The following is a 19,648-nucleotide window of genomic DNA, read 5'->3' on the forward strand; positions in this document are numbered from 1 at the left end:
ACAATGTCATGAATTTTTATAGTTACTAGAAAAAGACTAAGTGACATTAGATGTCCCATTTAAAATTAAAAGTCTGTAGAAGGTGACATGCAGCTCTTTTTAACTGACTTTTGGCTGCTGCTGTCACTGCCATAGATGCTGTTCTCAACTTGGTGGGTGCTGCCTGTGAGCAGCTGCATTTCCCTAGTGGGGCTCATTCCACTCCTTTTGGGAAAGGACAGAATATGTGCCAACCTGTATCAGTTACAAATGCTATTTTAATAAAAAGTTACACAAAACATGAAATGTTTGGGTTGTTTCTTCTAACATGAGCAACTGTTTCACCTGGATGTGCAATGACACCATGCAAAGTTTCAGCTTAAGAAGCTTCATTTTAACTCTGCCAAAGCCAAACCAGTGAACAAGATTTCTTAAAGACTTCTACTTGGAAAAAAAATTGCTGCTCACATCCCTAGCTTTTACTTTGCAACTAAATCAACTAATTTACCTAGCACTAATCAACTAATCAACTAATTTACCATTTATAGCAAAATTGGACCTAAGGTAAACAGCCCCAAAATGTATGTAAAACAAGATAATTCCGAGTTAATGTGGAAATGCTTCAGCTTTAAGTTGTTACCCGTTTCTCAAAAAGAAGATGGTCATAGTTGCACTTCCTTGTGAAATTAGACTTTATTACATTGCACAGCTGAAAAATAGTATTTTTTTATAAGACTAACAGAGGTTCTACAATTTTTTAAATAAAAAAGTTAAAAGTTTTAACTCACTGAGACCTGCTGATGAAAGAATTATTTTAACAGACCTCAGTCTGCTTTGGTTCTATGTAACACCAAGTGGCTGAGGCCAGTAGTTAGAAAATCAGTCTGCTGCATGGGTGATAAATGACCCCACTGTTCAATATGTTCCTGTGAAAGTCAATGAGTTTCCAGCATTTCGGTTAATAAGTGGCTTTAGTGTATTGCAATGTAATTTTAAATATTTTTTTATATATAAATTATTGAAAAGCTTGTCTGAAAGTTGTCTAATATTGGAAAACAAATCCATTCAATCATTGATTATATAATTTATTCTAAAAACATACTTATATTCATGGAGTTTGCAATGAGCTTCTGAAAATTACCGCTTATTAATAACTTCTTCTTTTAGTTTTTCTGCAAGCATTTTCCTCTTCTGTAGTAATCTTTGCTTCTCTTCTGTCATTTCCTAAAAACAAGAGGACACTGCAATGTACTGCATGGTTTTACTGGAGGTGCCCTGACCTTCAATAACTACTAAGCAACATGGGAACCAGATCCAGGTGCTGACGCACAGCTTCTCCAACAAGAAGCAGCCTTTCAAGCTCACACTCTCCAGAATGAGTTAAAATACTACAATTCCATGTCTTGAAACTGGCTCTTTACATCCATTGGCCTTTTTTCTGCTGCACTTTAGCTATTTTTTTGAGAGGCATAACCTCAGCTCAAAACTGTCCTGCTTAGTTGTTCTGCAAGTTCCCCCATCAGCAGCATTTTAGGCATGTTCCGAGCTTAATAAAATGTTCAGCAGCTCTGAAAAATACCTGAGGCAACAGAAGGTCCTTGGTCTTCAGTACATGCTCTGCGAAGAAGAGTCATGATTTTTTATTGTGCTTTTGGTTTTGTGGTGGGGTTTTTTCTGTCTTTTTAAACATAGCTGGTTTAATTGTTTTAGAGGGGGACTAAGGTCTTCTAGTTCTCATTCGTGTCTACTTTTCAAGCATTTCTTAACTGTAGACCAGACCTATTTGTGGTAAATGCATTAAGTCATATTAACTGTAACAATGATTAACCAAACAAAAAAATAGGGTTTAAGTGTGGGTTTTTTCTGATAAGGACCTCTATATTCATAGGGCTTCTCTTCTATTTCAGCAGCTGATTGCTGGAAATCAAGGTTTATTCATCTGAAATAGGCACAGAACTCTGAGAAGAAAAGAAAAGAGGGGAGCAAATGTTTTACCTTTAAAATAAGGACTCTGCAAAAGAAAAATGTTTTTTACCATTTCAGCTGGGAAAAAAAGCCAGAGATTTGGAGGAGCCCAAACAATAGGTCACAGATGATGAGAGAACCAGCATTTTAGATGTTCATAAACTTAAATCATGAGGACTTAATGATCTTGAAACAAAATAACATTAAATTAATCACTAAAATTTCTAGCCTATAAGCTTGTGCAAAAACAGTAATGTGAAAATACTGCCTCTCAACTTTCCCTCCCTGGTTTTATTTTATCTTGCTACAATATTCAACAGCACCATAGACATATTCACTGAATCCTCTGTTTTGTATAAAAGTGGGCAGGGATGATTAAAATGTTTGAATCTTTCACCTCTTTTGGAGATGATTCCTCTTCCTTCTGGCCTGTGTTTGTTGGTAATGGTACACTGTTCCTTGACTCTTTCTTTGTAGCCATCAGTGTGTCTCGTTTTTTCTTTAGGTAATCCTCTCGTTGCTTTAGCTCCTGTTTTTCAAGTTCTGATAAATCCTGGAATTTTTTTTTAAATTAATTTTGCAATAAATTTTGGTACACGTTACATGAGATGAAAGCATTTGCATCATATTTGCCTCCAAAATTACTTGCTGAGAAAAAAGTCAAGTTAAAGTTTTAGGCCAGAGCTGTCTACTAAGAAATTATCACAGAACAAAGGCTGAGTTTGATTCTAAACCGAGACTGATGATCTGAACTTTATGAACATTAAACTGGTGAATAACATAGAACAGTATTTGCATACTGATTTAAAAAAAAAAACACCCCACCTAAGTCCCCTATCCACCTGGTTACAATAATAGGAAGTATCTATTTAAAAGTAGTATTGTCTTAAATATATATTTGAAATGTAATCATGTCTTTCTTCATTTCTAGTTCTATGGTTGGGTTGGGGTTTTTTTGTTTGTTTGTTTTAAACTTACAGGTCCTTTCATTCCAGCTTTTTGTGATGCACTGTCTGAACATTTTCCAGCTGACCTTTTCTTGCTGTCATCTCTCCCTTTGGTGGAAGAGGGCTGAGGTAAGCTGTCTGTTCCTTTTGGCAACGGGCGCACTGGTTTTAAGTCTTCCCTCACAGGTTTCCGAGATTCCTCTAAGCAGCAATTTTACATAGAAAACAATTAGAAAGAACAGAAATATATCAAACAAAAAATAATCTGGTGTTTATACCAATAGCGTGGTGTCTCTTGTGATGAAGTAGAAAACAAAATCGTATTTCTCATATTTTTATTACTAAAACTTCCTTCTAAGGAACACAGACACTGTATTTGCACTGAGAGCAATTAAATAATGCTTTACATCTTATGTAACTCTATGGCAAGGAAGTTTAAATTGTCAAATGCTTGGAATGTAATTATTTCACTGAATCATAGAATATGCTGAGTTAGAAGGGACCATCAGGATCAAGTCCAACTCCTGTCTTTGTGTAGAGCACTCCAAGAATCACATCATGTGCCTTAGAGCGTCATCCAAATGTTTCCTGAACTCAGGCAGGCTTGGTGCTGTGACCACTTCCCTGGGGAGCTTGTTCCACTGCTTAACTGCCCTCTGGGTGAAAAACCTTTTCCTGATACCCAACCTAAATCTCCCCTGATTCAGCTTTCTGCAGTTTCCCCTGTCTTTGGTCACAGTGAAGAAATTAGTGCCAGTCCCATCTCTTCTCCTCATGAGGAAGCCACATACTGCAATGACCCTCTGCCTCCTCTTCTCCAAACTGAACAATCCAAGTGACCTCAGCTGCTCTTCATAACTCATCCCTTGCAGACACTTCGCCATCCTTGTTACTCTCCTTTGGATCCTCTCCAAAGGCTTGATGTCTTCTCTATACTGTGGTGCCCAAAACTGCACACAGTACCCCAGGTGTGGCTGTACCAGTGCAGAGCAGAGTGGGACAATCACCTCCCTTGTCGGGTTGGTGATGCGGTGCTTGGTGCACCCCAGGACACCACTGGCCCCCTGGCTGCCAGGGCACACTGCTGCCTCATCTTCACTTTGCCCTCAGCCAGGACCCCCAGGTCCCTCTCCAGCCACTCATTCCCCAGTCTGTACTTGCCACCAGGCTTGCCCTGGTGCAGAATTCACCACTTGCCTTTGTTAAACTTCATGTGGTTGGTGACTGCCCATCCCTCTAACCTGTTGGAGTCTATGTGCAGGGCCTGCCTGCCCTTGAGGGAGTAGACAGCTCCTCCCAGTTTTGGATCATCAAACTTGCTTAGAATTCCAAGTTGCATCCAAGCCATTGATGAAGATGTTGAAGAGGACTGACCAGTGATGGAGCCCTGCAGGACCCCACCAGTAACCAGTTGCCAGCCTGATGTTACCCCATTCTCTGTCACTCTTTATGCTTGACCTGTGAGGCAGTTGCTCACCCATTGCATAGCACGGTTGTCCAGGAGGACTCTATGAGAAGCAGTATCAACAGCCATCCTGAAGTCCAGAAATACTATGTCCACTGGCTTCCCTTGATCTACTAGGTGGGTCACCTTATCATAAAAGGAAATTAAGTTTGACAAGCAGGACATTTCCCTCATAAAGCCAGCCTGACTGCATTGTCCTCCAGGTGTTTTTCAATACCTCCCACGATAATCTTCTCCGTAATTTTAGTAGACACTGAAGTTAGACTGACTGGCCTGTAGTTTCCATGGTCCTCCTTCTTCCCCTTCTTGAATACTGGAACAACACCAGCTTCCCAGCTTCCAGTCAACTGGGATCTCTCCATATTCTCAGGACCTTCCAAAAGCAATCAAGAGAGGCCTGGCAATGACATCAATAAGCAATTGAGGATTCTTGGATGAATCCCATCATGCCCCATGGGCTTGTAGGTATCTAACTATAGCAGCAGATCCCATACAAGTTTAGGGTCAGATAAAATTTGATCCTTGTTGCAGTCATGGTCTTCCAGTTCTGGGCATTAAGGCCCCCTTGATCCATCATCAGTGTTAAAGACAGACAAAGAATGCATTAAACACCTCTGCTTTGCCTATATCCCTGTTGGTGAGGTGACTTTCCTTATCCTGTAAAGGACTGATAGTGTTTTCTACACTGCCTTTTGCTGCTAATGTATTTGAAAACACTCTTTTTATTGTCCCCCAAAGTTTTGGCCAGTTGAACTTTGGCCACTCAAATTTTCTCCCTACAGTAGTTAGCATCATCTCTGTATTCTTCCCAGACCACCTGACCCAGCTTCCTGGGCACACACCTTCTTTTTTTTTCCTTATTTGCAAGGGCAGATCCCTGTTCAGCCAAGCCAGTCTTCTGCCTCATCTGCTTGACTTCTGACATTTTGGAATTGTCTGCTCCTGCGCCTTTAGGAGGTGTTGTTTAAAAAGTGACCAGCACTTATGAACTCCAGCACCTGCAAAAATATTTTCCTGGGGGACATGACTCAGAAGCTTCCTGAGCAGCTTGAAGTCTGCTATCCTCATGTCCAGTGTTGAAATTTTGCTGACAGTTTTCCTCTTGTCTACAGAGATTTTGAACTCAATTGCCTTGTGGTCACTGTAGCCTAGACAACCTCTGATCTCCACTCACGAGAAGCTCTAGTGAAATTAAGAAAATCAAGACAACTACCATTAAATTTGAATTCATCATACTGTGAAACACTTCAAGGAGTCCACAAACTGAAATCTTGGTTCTCAAGGTGAAGGGCAGCAAAGAAAACCACTGTGTATCTGAAATAGCATGCCAGGCTGGAGGGAATGAAAAAAAAAAAAGAAAAAAAGCTCTTTCTTTTCCTATGAGAACTAGTTCATGCAAGGGCAGTGTTGCCAAATCAGATGATACTCTCCAGATACAGGATTCCTCCACAGACTTGGGCTGAGAAAGGCAACCTGTCCTGTTCCTTGGTAACAAATGCAATCAATTAGAACACAGAACCAGGAGCTGAGCAAAGGGTCTGGGATCCACAAAGATCCCTCTGCCTTGAGCAGCTGCTGCTGCTCCTCTGCCATCACAGAGGGGCACAAACTGTTGGTGAAAAATTCGTGCTGTTTCCATTCCCAGGGCTGTATCTGGCACTAAGAGGAAGCAAGTCAAGGCAGAGGACGTTATCCCATTATCCCAACCTTTAGTTGGGAGGCCATGTTTTTGAAGCAGGTCTGGAGGCTGGTCCTTGATTCAAAAGGAGTCTGGAAAAAGATTCTTCTGGAGTTTTGCCATCACTAACCAAAACCACTTTTCTATCAGGTGACACCAGAAGATAAGCTGGGAAAAACATTCTCAGCACCCTCTTTGGACAGCTATGCTGCCACAAGATGCCAGGTCTACAAGGACAATGAAGATTTCCAAAGAGGTGAACTTTTTGTAGATTTTTTGTAGACTTTTCTTTGGCATTTAAAGAGCAAGGGAACGCTCAGCACCAGCCAGGCAGGCACTTGGACAGCACAGAAGGGCTGCACACAGTGCCAAGAAGCTTTGACTCTAGATCTCAAAGATCTCCTGTCTCTCAAGCACGGGATAAAGTCCTGAAGACAGAATATTTTCAGGATAGACATAGCTTAGTGGTGCCACTACAGGGTGGCACAACTGTGCAAAAATAAAAGAAGTTAAAGCAGGCTTGGAGAAAAGAAGAATGTGAATACACTTGCAGGCATCCTGCATGCTTCCAAGAGTGGAGAGAAGAAGAGTTCCAATAGATGTAACAAAACTTCAGCATGACAGAAGCAATAAAATGAAGGGGGGAAAATATATTTAAAAGGTCAGTGACATAATTTACTCCTTTTAAGTTTCCTAATATGAAAGACACTAACTCAGTTTAAAAGAACAGAGGGTCCTGCCACCATCTGTTAACAACCATCTAAAGCAAAAGCAAGGAGCAAGTATGCCCCAAAAGTACTACCAAGGCTAAAAGTATCCATCCAGCTGAAGTGTCTGTGATATGGAAACTTCCAGTGTGGATGTATGCAAAGGCAAGCACTTGTACACAGGAAAAACATAATTAAAGACAGCCCAGACTATTATTTTGCAACACTGGAACTGTGTTCTTGGTCGTAAACTTAGAATATTAGGTTACAAATTTTTCACAAACTACTAAGAGAGCAAATATCACTGAGGTACAACCTCTTTTTGAAGACCACTTACATATACCTACATAGATACGTGTCTGTACATATACCTACATACCTATACATGTGTCTGAATGTACACACATATACACATGTTGCTTATTATCTAAGAATTTTCCTGCTTTGCTTATCAGGTCAGCATCTTTGTGCTTTAGCTGCAGCACAAGCCCCCCCAAGATCACCTCCATCACAACCAGTGATTTCTTTTTTCCTTCTTCCTGTAAAGCAATAGCTTGCTCTCCCATCAATAATCACCTACAAAGCAATCCAGACAATTCTCACTATGTAACCTGGGTTAAGTTCAAGACTACTTAAGAGCTCTCCTTAGTATTGTCAGGTGGTATGTGTCACACTGCTACTCAAAAATAAAAGCTTAAAATTGGAAAGAGTAAAATGAGTAACAATAACCCAAACCATGGCAAAAAGATTTGGTTTGGTGGTCTGACAATTCAGCTTGAATGAATCTTAACAGTTTAAGGTTGGTTCTTTTAGAAATACTCGACTGCTATCAAGAAATGTTGTACACTTATAAATGAAGTCCATAAAGGCCATTTTAAAAGGAGAGAAAACAATTTTGTAAGTAAATTGCAGGGAACATATGGTTCTCCACAGTGATGGCACTATATATGCACAGTAAACTGAAAGATGAAAACTGCTGACTCCTATGTTTCTCATCCAATTGGAGATGACTTGTAACATCATGGAATAATAAAGCAAAGCAGCTTGGAAGGCATTTTGGCACGTCATCCTGTGCAAATACCCTGCAAAGCAGGGCTAAGTCAAAGCTAGGATCATTTAACTCACAGCCTTACCCCAACCAAGTTCTTAAAATCTTGGTATGAATGGACCCTTCAGTGACTGGAAAACAGCATTACTTTGCACACTCAGCATTGCATTATTCCATAAAATTACCTAATGGAACTTTTGGAGTTTCTTCAGAACGACCAGCTGCCTCAGTAGGCTCCTTAACTTTTACAGCTTCTCTTGACTCTCCTGGAAAGCTGTGGGTTACATCTGGTGATTTATGTTTGTCACGTGCCTTAAATTTAAATAACAAACAAAAACAATCATTACATTTCCTGGCACTGTATTTCAGGCATTAAACTGTCAACACAAAGAAAGCTCCAATAAGAACTTCTCTCAAAAGCACTTTCAGTCATAATTGTGTTGTTTACACTACATCCTGCATTGTCAAAGTTAATAAAAGCAAAATACTTGCTTTGTTTTACTAATAGAAGGTTCTTACTATATGTAGTCATAAATCAGCATTTTTTACTTTAGTTCAAGACCTGTTCCCTACTCAACAGTGAGAATTTAGATTAGATAAATCAGGTTTGGGTTTTTTTCCCCAGCTACAAATAGGTAACGTAAAGAGATTTTTTTGTCACACTTTGCCTGAGACCTTCATGTCTGTCCACCCAGAAAAATGTAATACAGTAAAAGAACCTGGACCATACACTGAAATTACCACAGAAACAGACAAATAGCTGAGTGGAAACAATAGGTCTGGATAATCTCTGACACCGTCGTTACACATCTATACTTGTCTTGACAATGCGACCCACAGCTGAAAGTAGTAAAGCTAGCTGGGATTTGCCCAGAAAATGTCTATGCTGTTCATCAGCCATCTAATTCATGTTAGAAACCCCCAGAATTCATCAAAATATTTATATTATTTTGTATTAAACCATTCTCTAACAAAAACATATTAATGAACAATAAGCAATACCTTCTCTGTCCACATCAACGTGACTGGGCCCTCTCAGTGTGGCTTTTTTGTCAAGAATATTAATATTCATGGCTGTTCTATAAAGATTTGGATAAGCCTGCATCTAAATACAACTTGAATTCTTAAAATGAGCCAAAGCTTGTATTTCCCAGTTGATTTTTAAGAAATCAGATAGAACAGATGATGTGTTTCCTGGAATCTATCACTGTAATATGAAAATGCAGAGTTCTGTCACCACTTTTCTGTGGTCTCAGACAGTGGGGGAGGTTTTATTTGGCAGAACATCCCAACTACTCGCAACTTGCACTCAGTAGCACAGCTATCACCTGCACCTAACCATGGGTTTGAACTTGGGAGAAAAATGGAAATTAAGTGTCAACCTCTGTAGTACCTACATTTGGTCTCCTTTGTCAGTTCAGGCTGCAGAAACAGCACTTTCTCTTTTTATATTCAGTATACTCAATTTACTTATGACAGAAGAGCAATTCTGATCCCTCTTGAAATGGCCTACAAAGCCAGCTATTTTTATTTGTTTTCCCAGTGAAGGAGGGGTTACTCCCATGATTCCACTGAGATTATTTCCATTTCACTTTGTTTCTCAGTTGCTGAACTACTGGCAATGTAGCCAGGCTGTTTACATTCAATTACCTTTCTACAGGGTTTACTCTGATGGAGACCAAGTGATGATCTAACTTGGAGAGGATTTCTGGTTCCTGGTGATTATGTTCATGTGCAGACTTAATGAATAACTATACTGAGTTTGAAGTGATCCTTAAAATTCCTGAAGGATTATGAATGCTGTAATCTCTAAGAAGCTTACACTTTGAAGTCTCTTTGATCTTGACAATATTAGTAATTCAGATGTTCACTGGATCTGAAAGGTTGACATCCGTTACCGGGATTTTAGAATTCAGATACTGAAGAAGGAATACACTTATCATACATGATCAACCAAATGGCTGACAGTTAATGGTAATGGTATCACATGTCAATTATAACACCAAGAATAGCATAAACAAATGAGCAGACCTTTCAAAGAAGAAGCATTGGCAAGACCTTCCTGACAGAGATTTTGTTTGCTTAGGATAGTACACACTGCCTTAAAAAATTCATACAGTCAACACCCTGGACAGCAATACCACAAGTATTTCTGATTCATCAGCATAATTCACCTGAAAAGGTAAGATACTCACTTCTTCAGACCTCTTCCTTTCTTGCTCTGTGTCATATTCTTCCTTTGACTTCCTGTAATACAAAATACAAGTAAATATTCAAGACTTCTTTAGTAGCGATGACTTTTAGGTAAAATTAGCAACGCTTAAATATTGGAGGACTATCAAAATAATTACAAGGGAATATAAATTTGTTTATTTCCAAAATACTTCCATGACTTAAATTACAATGCACTCTTAATATACATAAATAATTATGAACCACAGAACCCTCTATCCTCAGTTTTTTGTTCATGTTTCATTTGAAGGGTTATGGACAAGAAGTTTTTTCAGAATTTAGAGGGGAAATAGCATAATTTAATATAATCTGAATGGATTACTCTGCTATTATTTAAGATTATACTTATACATGTGTGAACTGGGAGTGGAGGAAAATCTACGCAAGTTATATCAGTCCTTACACACCTTCTTAAATCATAGCAACAGTCACTGAACACCACTAAGAATGAAGCTGTAGAGAGGATTAATGCTTACTGCAAAAGCAGAATTTGCCTTTCCAAGGTTTTAATGTTGAGGGTGTTCCCTGAATGGATTACAGCAAGTGTGCTCCTCCTATTGTCCAGAGACATTTAACCCAGATCTAACTTTAGGTTTGTATGGAGATGCAGGGGAGAAGAGAAATGATTGGGCTCTTAAAGTTGCACATTATTCCAGGCATCGCCAAGATGGTTCATGATGGTGGAGCCATTCTCTGTCAGTGTCCTCATCACACCCACTGTCTAGCACCATTCATTTTCTCTTAGGTAGGATTTTGACAAGAATATTCATGTCATCTATCAAGTGAAGGCAGTTTCCTGGAAAAGCCTAAAGGTATTAGGCTGTACTAAGTAGGACTGATTCATTTTTACCTTAGAACCTCCCTTAGTATTTTCATTTCTTCTTCTTCAATTTCACTGAATACATCGGTACCCTCTGTCAAACACTCAGGCAACACACCTATAAAAACATGGCAAAATGTATGCTTTAATCTAAAGAAAATTATTTTTGTTCTCTATTTGGCACCATTTTTAAGGCAGAGAGGAGAAAGGAAAAGAAAAGGTAAAACTAAAGACATGGAAGAAAGGAGTGGGTAGATGAAAATCCTTTTGGCAACACCAACAGAGCAGCAAAGTTGGGTGCAAATTATTTTATCTTCTTTAAATACATTTATGTTTTATCATGATGAATTCTCTAACTTCTGCTTTCTACACAGAATTTTCCATATGCAACTCTTACAGTGTAACTTGCAACGTAACAACAGCAGATAGTACAGCATCACTGCTATGCAAGTAGCACAGTTCAAACCAGCAATACAGTCACTGTGTATGAACTGCTGTAATTGCTTTAACACTCAAAGTCATCACCAAAATTATTGCACAAAAAACCTAAGTGGTTTCACAGAAAAGTTTAGACATAAGACCTGAACTGAAGTATCTGTAAATTTATAAAAGAATACAGGCAGATGTCACTGGCAGCACAAGCCAAGGACTAAGTACTGACATCCCAGTCTCAGTAAATCTACTGAATGCTTTCCATTAATTTGACCTGGAACCGAACCATTATTCTGTACTCATGAATGGATTACATAGCCATCAAAAGAAAGCTAAAAAGATCAAACCCCACATTTACTACTTCTTACCATTTCTTTCTTTAATGATCCTAATGGCTTGCAATTGCATTTCCATATTTTTCTGTACCATCATTGTTTTAAATAGTCTAAAATCTTCTGCTGCCAACACTGTTTGCAAAATAGCCTGTGGGAGGGAAGATACACATAAAATTTAAAAGCCTAGAGAAATCATAACCACATTGATACGCTTGAAATTGTATTAAGATTTAAAATTCTGTAGTGCACATTTTTAATAATGATATTTAATTCTCCTATCTATTTTTCCAGCCATACAAGTTGAGCTAATAATCATGAATAGAATTGGATGGTTTATGTCTCTGAATCAACATGCCTCCAATACTACTATCACAAAACCTGAAGGGTTTCCCATTGTAAGTTGACAACTGCAAAGCATTTGACTTCCTGAACAAACCTGTAAGCTTGAGGAGGACTGTGCACTCTGAAGGAGCTTGTTACCACCTAGGAGATCTGTCAACAAAACACAGTTTAAACTGGGAGCAGAAGCTCCCACTCCTCCCCCCAGTATAGCCGAGACTGTTCTGAAAATATCTTTGAACAGGTGGAAGGCTTCCTAACCATGCCTTGTCTTCTCAAGACCAGTGATTGTCTTATTGTTTTTACTCTCTTATTATAAAATTAGAGGAAAACATATTTTATTTTATGGGACAAGTCTATCGTTTTAATCTTCAAGTTTGCCTGCTACTGTAAACAGATTAACACTGAAAAAAAATGCAAATAAAGATGGCAGGAACACCATAAGCTTACAGGTTTTTTTCGGAAAACAAAGCATAGAAGATGGATCTCAAAAGGTACCTGACACCACACAAATATTTATCATTAATTTCAAGATGCATATTTTTCTGGTCAAAAGTTCACAGTATAAACAAATTATGCTTAAGAAAATTGCCTTTTGAACAAGAAAACTAAAATTGAATCTACATATACCTAAGCAAAGGAAAATTTACCTGTGAAGTGTGTGTCTTTGCAAGAGGAGATGAAAACGCCTCTTGAAATTTCTCCTCATTAATTCCAACTTCTTTAAGATAATCTTCTAATAATTTTTCAACCTGTAAAAAATTATAAAGTATTACTATTTAGGAGGGTTTTCCCCAAGAATCTTATGATTATTTTTTTCACAATTGTCTACTTTTTTTCTGCTGACATTGTACTTTTTTAACTTGAAGGAAAATCATTGCAATACTATGACAAATTTTTCTGATAGGTCAGGCTTTATTTACTTCCATGAATTGTTCAAAACAAGCATTTTAATTGCTGAATTTGATTACTACTTAATTTAGTTTCCCCAGCTCCCAAGAATCTCACTTCTCTATCTCTTACCCAGGCTCCTGACTAGTATTCCTCATAATTTTTTCCCTATGGATGAAAGGCTTCAGCCTGCATACCTGAAACCCTTCTAGGTGAGACCTAAAATGGATGTTTGTCTGTATTTATATATTGATGCTTTTTAACATCAAGTATTAAAATGTCCTGTTTTTTTTTTTCTCTGATGCTCGACAGTTAAATCAAAAGATATACGAGACTCTTAACTGAACACATGTTCACTTATGTGAACACACATTCACATGTTATACATGTTCTCAGACACTCTAGACTACATGTGTTCATGCTGTTTGTAATTTTAACCTGGCAGAAAATACAAACATTATCAAGATTATAAATACAGTATTCTAGCTAGCAGAGTAATGTTAATGAAATGTGAGAAATACAGCATAGAAGAAATCACTGTGTGTTAAAGTTTCTTTTCTATGTATCTGGTTCTTAACCATAAAAATGCATATGACAACTGTGATTCAAAAGATTTCTGAATAACACAACAGGCAATATTAGAAAATCCTAACCAACAAAGACAGCACAAATAGAAGTTCATCTAAATATGACTAACATATTAAACTATATTTCTTTAAAAATTGCCATAAATAATGAATAATGCTCACCAAAGCTTGGTATTCCTGATAAATTTCTGTGTAAGACAACTTGCTTTCTTCTTCATCATCAAAAACTGTGTGGGAAAGAAAAAAGAAAACACCACACACATTTTGGAGTTGGTATTTAAGGACTAGCACAAGAAACAGGCAACACAAAGTAACGTATGCCTTAAAGATTAACTATTATATATGAAAATATAGGCCATGATTAATAAACACATTCAGGCTAAGCATGTATTTTTGTAATTAAATTTCATAATTTAATACCAGGGAAATGTATCTTCATTCTAGAAGCAGATTGCTAAGCAGTTTAGGATTCAGCAGATACACACACTAAAAAGTAAGATTTAAATAAGCACATGAATATGAACTTGCATAAGGTTGTTCTAAGATGACAGATGACATACATAAAACAGGAAATTCCTCTTGGCATATATTTATGTGGAAGATGTATTAACTACTTACAACAAAATTTTTAAAGTGCTGTTCATTTAGCAAGAAGCCAAGGTGATACAGGAAAATGAGAACCCTGACTGAATAAAAGCAGATAACTTCAAGAAGGATATCTAGTACAGGTAAGTTATTTTTTAAATTATATCTAAATTTAGACAATTGGGCACCTGTATAGTACAAGCAATATTAAGCATATTTATATAAGTTCATGTTAAAAACTCTTTACTGAAAATATAAATCTAACCACCTCTACATTGCTGAAGAGATGGAAGCAGAAAATAAGAAAATTTGAAAACTAGGGTTTGGAGAGTTTTAATCTGTATTTTTATAATGTCAACAATGAAAAGAGGTAACGTAAAACCTAGCAATTAAAGCAAAAGCTTAGAATTAAGGCTCCCTCAATCCCCTTCAAGATAAGCCCGTATCTGTTGGACAAGACGCTTCTCAGGTGCATGATTTGAAGTCATTTGAAGAATGGGAATTCTGCTTTAATTGCTGAATGAGTGTAATTTATTCTTCATGTATAGATATGGCCTCTCTGATGGAAGATGATGCAGATACACATAGAATCCATGTAACTTCCACACAGATTTAGAGGGACTTCTAGAAAGCATCATTCCCTAGCTGTGACACAGCAAGGTTGCTCTGAACCTGGATAAGGTGTTTCCTAAACCAGAAAGTACTTGCATCACTTTCTCATAGCTTACAGCAGTGCAATGACAGAAATCTAATCAAACAGTCCAGGTCCTCTAAATAAGCAAAGGAAACTTGCTTTTTCAACTACATAATTTGGGAAAACAACATTTGCTTTTGTTTCATTTTTGCACTAGTGAATTTTTTTTTAGTGAAGGGATTTTTAAAAAAGAAAAAAAGCTTTAAAAATATCTAAATAAAGTATTTAAATAAATTTAAATGATAGAACAAGTACTATAAATCTTACTCTAAAAAAAAATTCAGCTCCTATGGTGACCACCTTATTAACACATCCAAGAGGGTGAAGACACTTTTCTGCCTCTGCTGTCTTCTGCGTCTCCTCCCCTCTGGGGAATCTCTTGCAGACCTCAACCTCTGTCTTGGTTTCTCTTGTTCCCTTCTACCTCATGCTGTTCCTTCCTGTCCTGGGCACCCTAGAGAAGGGTGACACAGATATGTCACTCTTCAGTGAGCATCCATACCAACAGTTAGCCTTACACTGCCAGGGGATGCTTCCAAGTTCTCCTCCTTCCACAGCTGCAGGACAACACGGAAAGCACCATGGAAAACCTGCTCTGTTCTCAGGCTTTGGACAAAAAGAGGATGAAATTATGTACCAAGTAAAGCCAACTGTAGTCAGCATTTCCTGTAAGTAGCATTAAGGGGTACTTTGAATGGAGACCCTGGATTTTCTTGAGTAGATCTCCTAAAGCATGCTGTTATTATTTTCTTCTAAGATTCTGGCACACAGTCTTTGATAACACAGCAGAAACAAAGATCTGAAGAACAAGCATATTTAGGTAATCCAGGGAAGCCAGATATCCTATGAGACAAACTCGTAATTTTCCTGTTAAGTTGAAATCTTCACTAGGACCCTCACACGGGATGAGCTTAAGTCAAGTTTGAGTTCTCCCTGACAAACTGAGCCATTGACTCATTTCACCCCCCAGACAAGAGCTGCTAAGCAAACCTGAGGGAACTCTTTCTTCCCCCATCCTCACCGACTGGTGAGGGGGCTCTGTACTGGGAGAGATGAGAGTCACTGCCAACAGTATGTTTATTCCTTCTGCACCTTGTCTTTACCTTCTGGTACTCAGAACTATTATCAAGCTTATCTACGTCCAAATGAGGTTCCATTTAATACCCTGAAACATGTGAATAGAACTGAAAAGCCCTTTTGCCTTACATATCCATGGATTTAATTGCAGTTTCACACCCGCAAAGAAGGAAATTAATCAGGCCATGATAAATTAATGAAGTCCCTAAAAAGCAGGAGAGAGAGAAAGCAGTTATCAACAGATAGAAAACCAGTAGAAATGTTTATAAGTTGAAGTGCAAGGACTTGGTGCAAGTAACTACAGTTTCAAAATAAATTCCTTCCATACCAGTTACAAAATTCAAGTTCTATTTTTAAGAAATCACAAATTCTTGTCAGTTAATCAAAATATTTAAAAATAATTCTGTCCTGACAAAATATCTAAAAAAAAAAAAAGCAGTGGAATCAGCATTGTACACTTATAGACAGGAGAAGCAAATAGCACAGGTATCTGCAATAATTCAAATATCATCAAATTCCTTTAACTGTGATTCTTAGCACCCATAGCATTGCAATAACACTTCAGCCTTTCCTTTTTTCTCTAGCTTCTGAGAGTTGTCTAACAGCACTCTGTAGCACGAATGATACCTCGGAATATCACCTATTGCAAGTGAATTCTCTACTTTTTTCCTCCAGTTTCATCTGTAGAAACAAACTACAAGGGGCAGAAAGTGACTATTATATAAGCCTGCCTCGTACTATGTGGAAATTTAGAGATTCCATAAATCTTCTTACTGCCAGTAAATTCTCCTCAACCTTCTAAAGAGAGATCATTGCTCCAGAGAGGGATAATTGATTGCCCCAATTACTAAACCCAGACCCCTTGAGTGATAATCAGAATGCTTAAGTTTAGGCAGACTTTCCCTGAGCATACTTCTATACTAGATTTCTGTGCTGCACTCTAGATGCAGCGCTGAGAACATTTACCTATCTCATTTTCCAGTGTCCTAGGGAAAAGTGTTCATACTCACAATGATATTGCCTTATGCAAAGCTTGAGAAGGGTAGAAACAATTCAGAGTTACTGAGAAGCAACTTGTTTAGAAGCTGATATTTGAATCAGTCTGTTTCACCAAATACGAAATAAAAATCCTTAGTGGACCCTCAAGAACCACTGCACAAAAAAATAAAGTACTGCTGAGGCCAACCATGACAGAAGCTTTTCTGAAGCTCAGAGCAGGATGGAGAGGAGGAAGCAGTAATAGAACATTTTAATACAAAGAGCCATTCTACTTTGAGTTTGATGTAAGTCCCTGGAAATAAAATGTATTCAGAAGTGTTGGTTTCACAACTTTGGTATTTTATAGTTAAAATTATTAATGAACTCTACATTCTGTCAAGTGAAACTAAAGAACAGATTTTATTCATAGTAGCCACAGAAATTAGTCTCTGGCAACACGCTTTAACACTTCTTGTATGAAAGTCTGCAGGCTGGGTAGGATCACAGACCATCATGTTCTCAAACATACTTTTTTTTCCAATAATCACAAAAGAAAGCTTCCTTTTTTTTCTAAAGGACCTAGGCAACACTTTCATACTTGCCCAAATTGTAATTCTTTTGTTACCATAAGCATCCAGGTGTTCTTCGGTAGCAGAATATTTGTTCTTTAAGTAGCAGAACCAATTTAGCCAAATCTCTACTGCAGAAGGTCTATTTTCTCCTTTTCTTGCTATATACATCTATACAGGTCTCCTCCAACATCTTTATACAGAGGTACAGGTCCAGCTAAGTCTACCTCTCACTGCTCATACTTCCAGTTTACCCGGGATGTTCTCAAAATTATTCCATCATTTCCCTTCTCTCTTTCTGGAGGAAGAAAAGGATGTTTAGGTAGTTGCTTCCAAGCTAAATTCCAAGCTAAATTCACACACAGGATTGCCTACAAAACATTACTAATAACTGTTGACTTTTAGCGATATTATTTTTTGGGAGGTACTAACTTAATGTTTCCCATCTCTTAACTGTCAGCATTCACGAACTTGCAGGAACTGAACTTTGGGCCTTCTACTCTTCTGTCCTGCTGACCAGACTGTAATTTTAATTGTGCTATCGTGTTTCCTGAGAAAAAGCATCTAGCTGTTGAAAGTATTAAAGGCCTATATCTGCTTTCTAGCCACGTCAGGGCATTATGCACCGCGGAGCCAACTCGTTTAGGTGTCACACTGTAAGCTTGTGCCATAATCCCCTGTGCGAGCTAATGAGTGCAAATTGGCACATGCTGAAAACTGGCTTGCTCAGGGGACACCAGCTTTTCAACTACTCCCTAAAACCGGTGGAAAGGGTATGAGAGGCCTGACGAACCTTCAGCGGGGATCGCTTCCGAACAGTGCCTGAGGGCTCACCAACACCGCCTCGATGTCCCAAACGCTGCCGGCCCAAAAACACCAGGGCTAGCGCAGGGAGAGCCCGCACCAGTGTGAGGGGCCAGGGCGGCAGACCTGACGGGGCCTAGCGTGTACCCCGCCCCGGGAGTCTCCCGGCGCCCAGCAGCCTCTCGCCCCCCCGGAATGTGCCCGCGCTGAGGCCACTCCGTCCCGTCCCGTCCCGTTCCCTCAGCCCTCAGGGGGCTGAGGGCCCGAGGACGCGCTCACTCCTCCCCACCGCCAAGTCGACGGCCCGGCCCGGCCCCGCCGCTCACCCTCGCACTTCTGCTCCATGAACTCCAAGATGGGGATGGACCAGGCGGGCCCTCGCAAGAACCCGGCGATGGTGTCCACCACCCACTCCACGTCTCCCTCCTCCTCCTCCGCCGCCATCGCCAGGGCCACCGCAGGGAGGAGTTGAGCGCGCTCGCCCGTGGCTATAGCAACCGGCGTCACGTGGGCCGCGCACCCCGCGTGCCCGCCCCGTCCCCGCGGCAGTTAACGGTCGTTAACGGCTCTGCTGAGGCGGAGGGGTGGCGGTTGCGAGCGAGAGGTTTCAAGGGCTGTCCTGATGGTATTGTGTGTAATCAGATCACGGCTTTAAGGGAGCTGCGGGTTGGCTGGCAGCAAAACCTGGGTATTAGGAGTTAGAGTGGGAAGGAGGCCTGCTATGCCAGTTAACCGTCCTGGGGTGAAGGTGGATGCGCCTGTGACATGAAGCGGTGGTGCTTTAGCGGTGAGGTAAATTGGGGTAAGCTGGGGATAGTGCCCCATGTGCCCCATGCGCCAAGAGGATGGGGGAGGAGGGAGCGGGGAGGTCCAGATGTGCAGTAAGGGCCTGGCAGCGGCCGTCCTGTTCCCCCCCTCGGCCTCGCACGCCTGTGCTCAGTGGCGCAGAAAAGTGAGGAAACTGGTAACTAATTACGGTGCTCGTTACTTACCCATTTCAAGGTGAAGATGCATGGCTCGCGGTAAGAAGTTCCCCAGCCAGTCTGTGACTTACCTTTGGGGAATAATGGGGATGTGATGGGACAAGGCTCTGAGAAGCCTCATCTAAGATGGTCCTGTGCCCTCCAGGAAGCACCAGTTATTTTATACTTCTTCAATAAACAATAAAGATTGGGTTTATATATTTGATTTCTGTAACAACGAAGATGTGGAGGATGATCCTGGAAGATGGAAAAATCCTGTTAACCCATACTTTATCATGCACAGAATGTGACTGCATTGTGTAGCGAACAGTAACTCGTAAGTTCCTCATCAACTGATGTACCTGGTGCTGTAATTCTGTATACTTTGAACTTAAACGTTAACCCTCAGGCCTTTGTGGGAATGTGGGTACCTCAGTGTAATTTGTAACTTGGTAATATTTTAAACATATTAAGGTGTAAGAATTAGGAAATAACTTACATGGCAATATTGTAAGGTTTATATTAAAACTTAATTGTTTGGGTATTTTGTTAGG

The 19,648-nt window shown here is 39.5% G+C and overlaps 1 protein-coding gene across 4 annotated transcripts; it reads right to left on the reverse strand.

Annotated features, from left to right (window-relative positions):
- Positions 1 to 1,050: 1,050 nt before the first annotated feature.
- On the reverse strand, positions 1,051 to 18,621 carry CFAP36 (cilia and flagella associated protein 36). 4 transcript variants are annotated; one of them, XM_071740375.1, is made up of 10 exons: positions 18,459 to 18,619; positions 13,588 to 13,652; positions 12,598 to 12,699; positions 11,642 to 11,756; positions 10,872 to 10,959; positions 9,964 to 10,036; positions 7,975 to 8,101; positions 2,923 to 3,092; positions 2,342 to 2,497; positions 1,051 to 1,203 (listed from the first exon to the last, which is right to left on the reverse strand). In XM_071740375.1, the coding sequence occupies exons 1-10, from the start codon at positions 18,574 to 18,576 to the stop codon at positions 1,117 to 1,119; spliced, it is 1,101 nt and encodes a 366-aa protein (XP_071596476.1). In that variant the 5' UTR covers positions 18,577 to 18,619; the 3' UTR covers positions 1,051 to 1,116. The 4 variants fall into 4 exon arrangements, with proteins under 4 accessions (XP_071596476.1, XP_071596477.1, XP_071596479.1 ...); XM_071740376.1 differs by having other exon boundaries at positions 9,985 to 10,036; positions 18,459 to 18,618; XM_071740377.1 differs by lacking the exon at positions 1,051 to 1,203 and adding an exon at positions 1,820 to 1,937 and having other exon boundaries at positions 18,459 to 18,621.
- Positions 18,622 to 19,648: the final 1,027 nt, after the last annotated feature.

This window comes from Heliangelus exortis, chromosome 3 (assembly GCF_036169615.1).
Source record: "Heliangelus exortis chromosome 3, bHelExo1.hap1, whole genome shotgun sequence".
NCBI classification, from domain to species: domain Eukaryota; kingdom Metazoa; phylum Chordata; class Aves; order Apodiformes; family Trochilidae; genus Heliangelus; species Heliangelus exortis.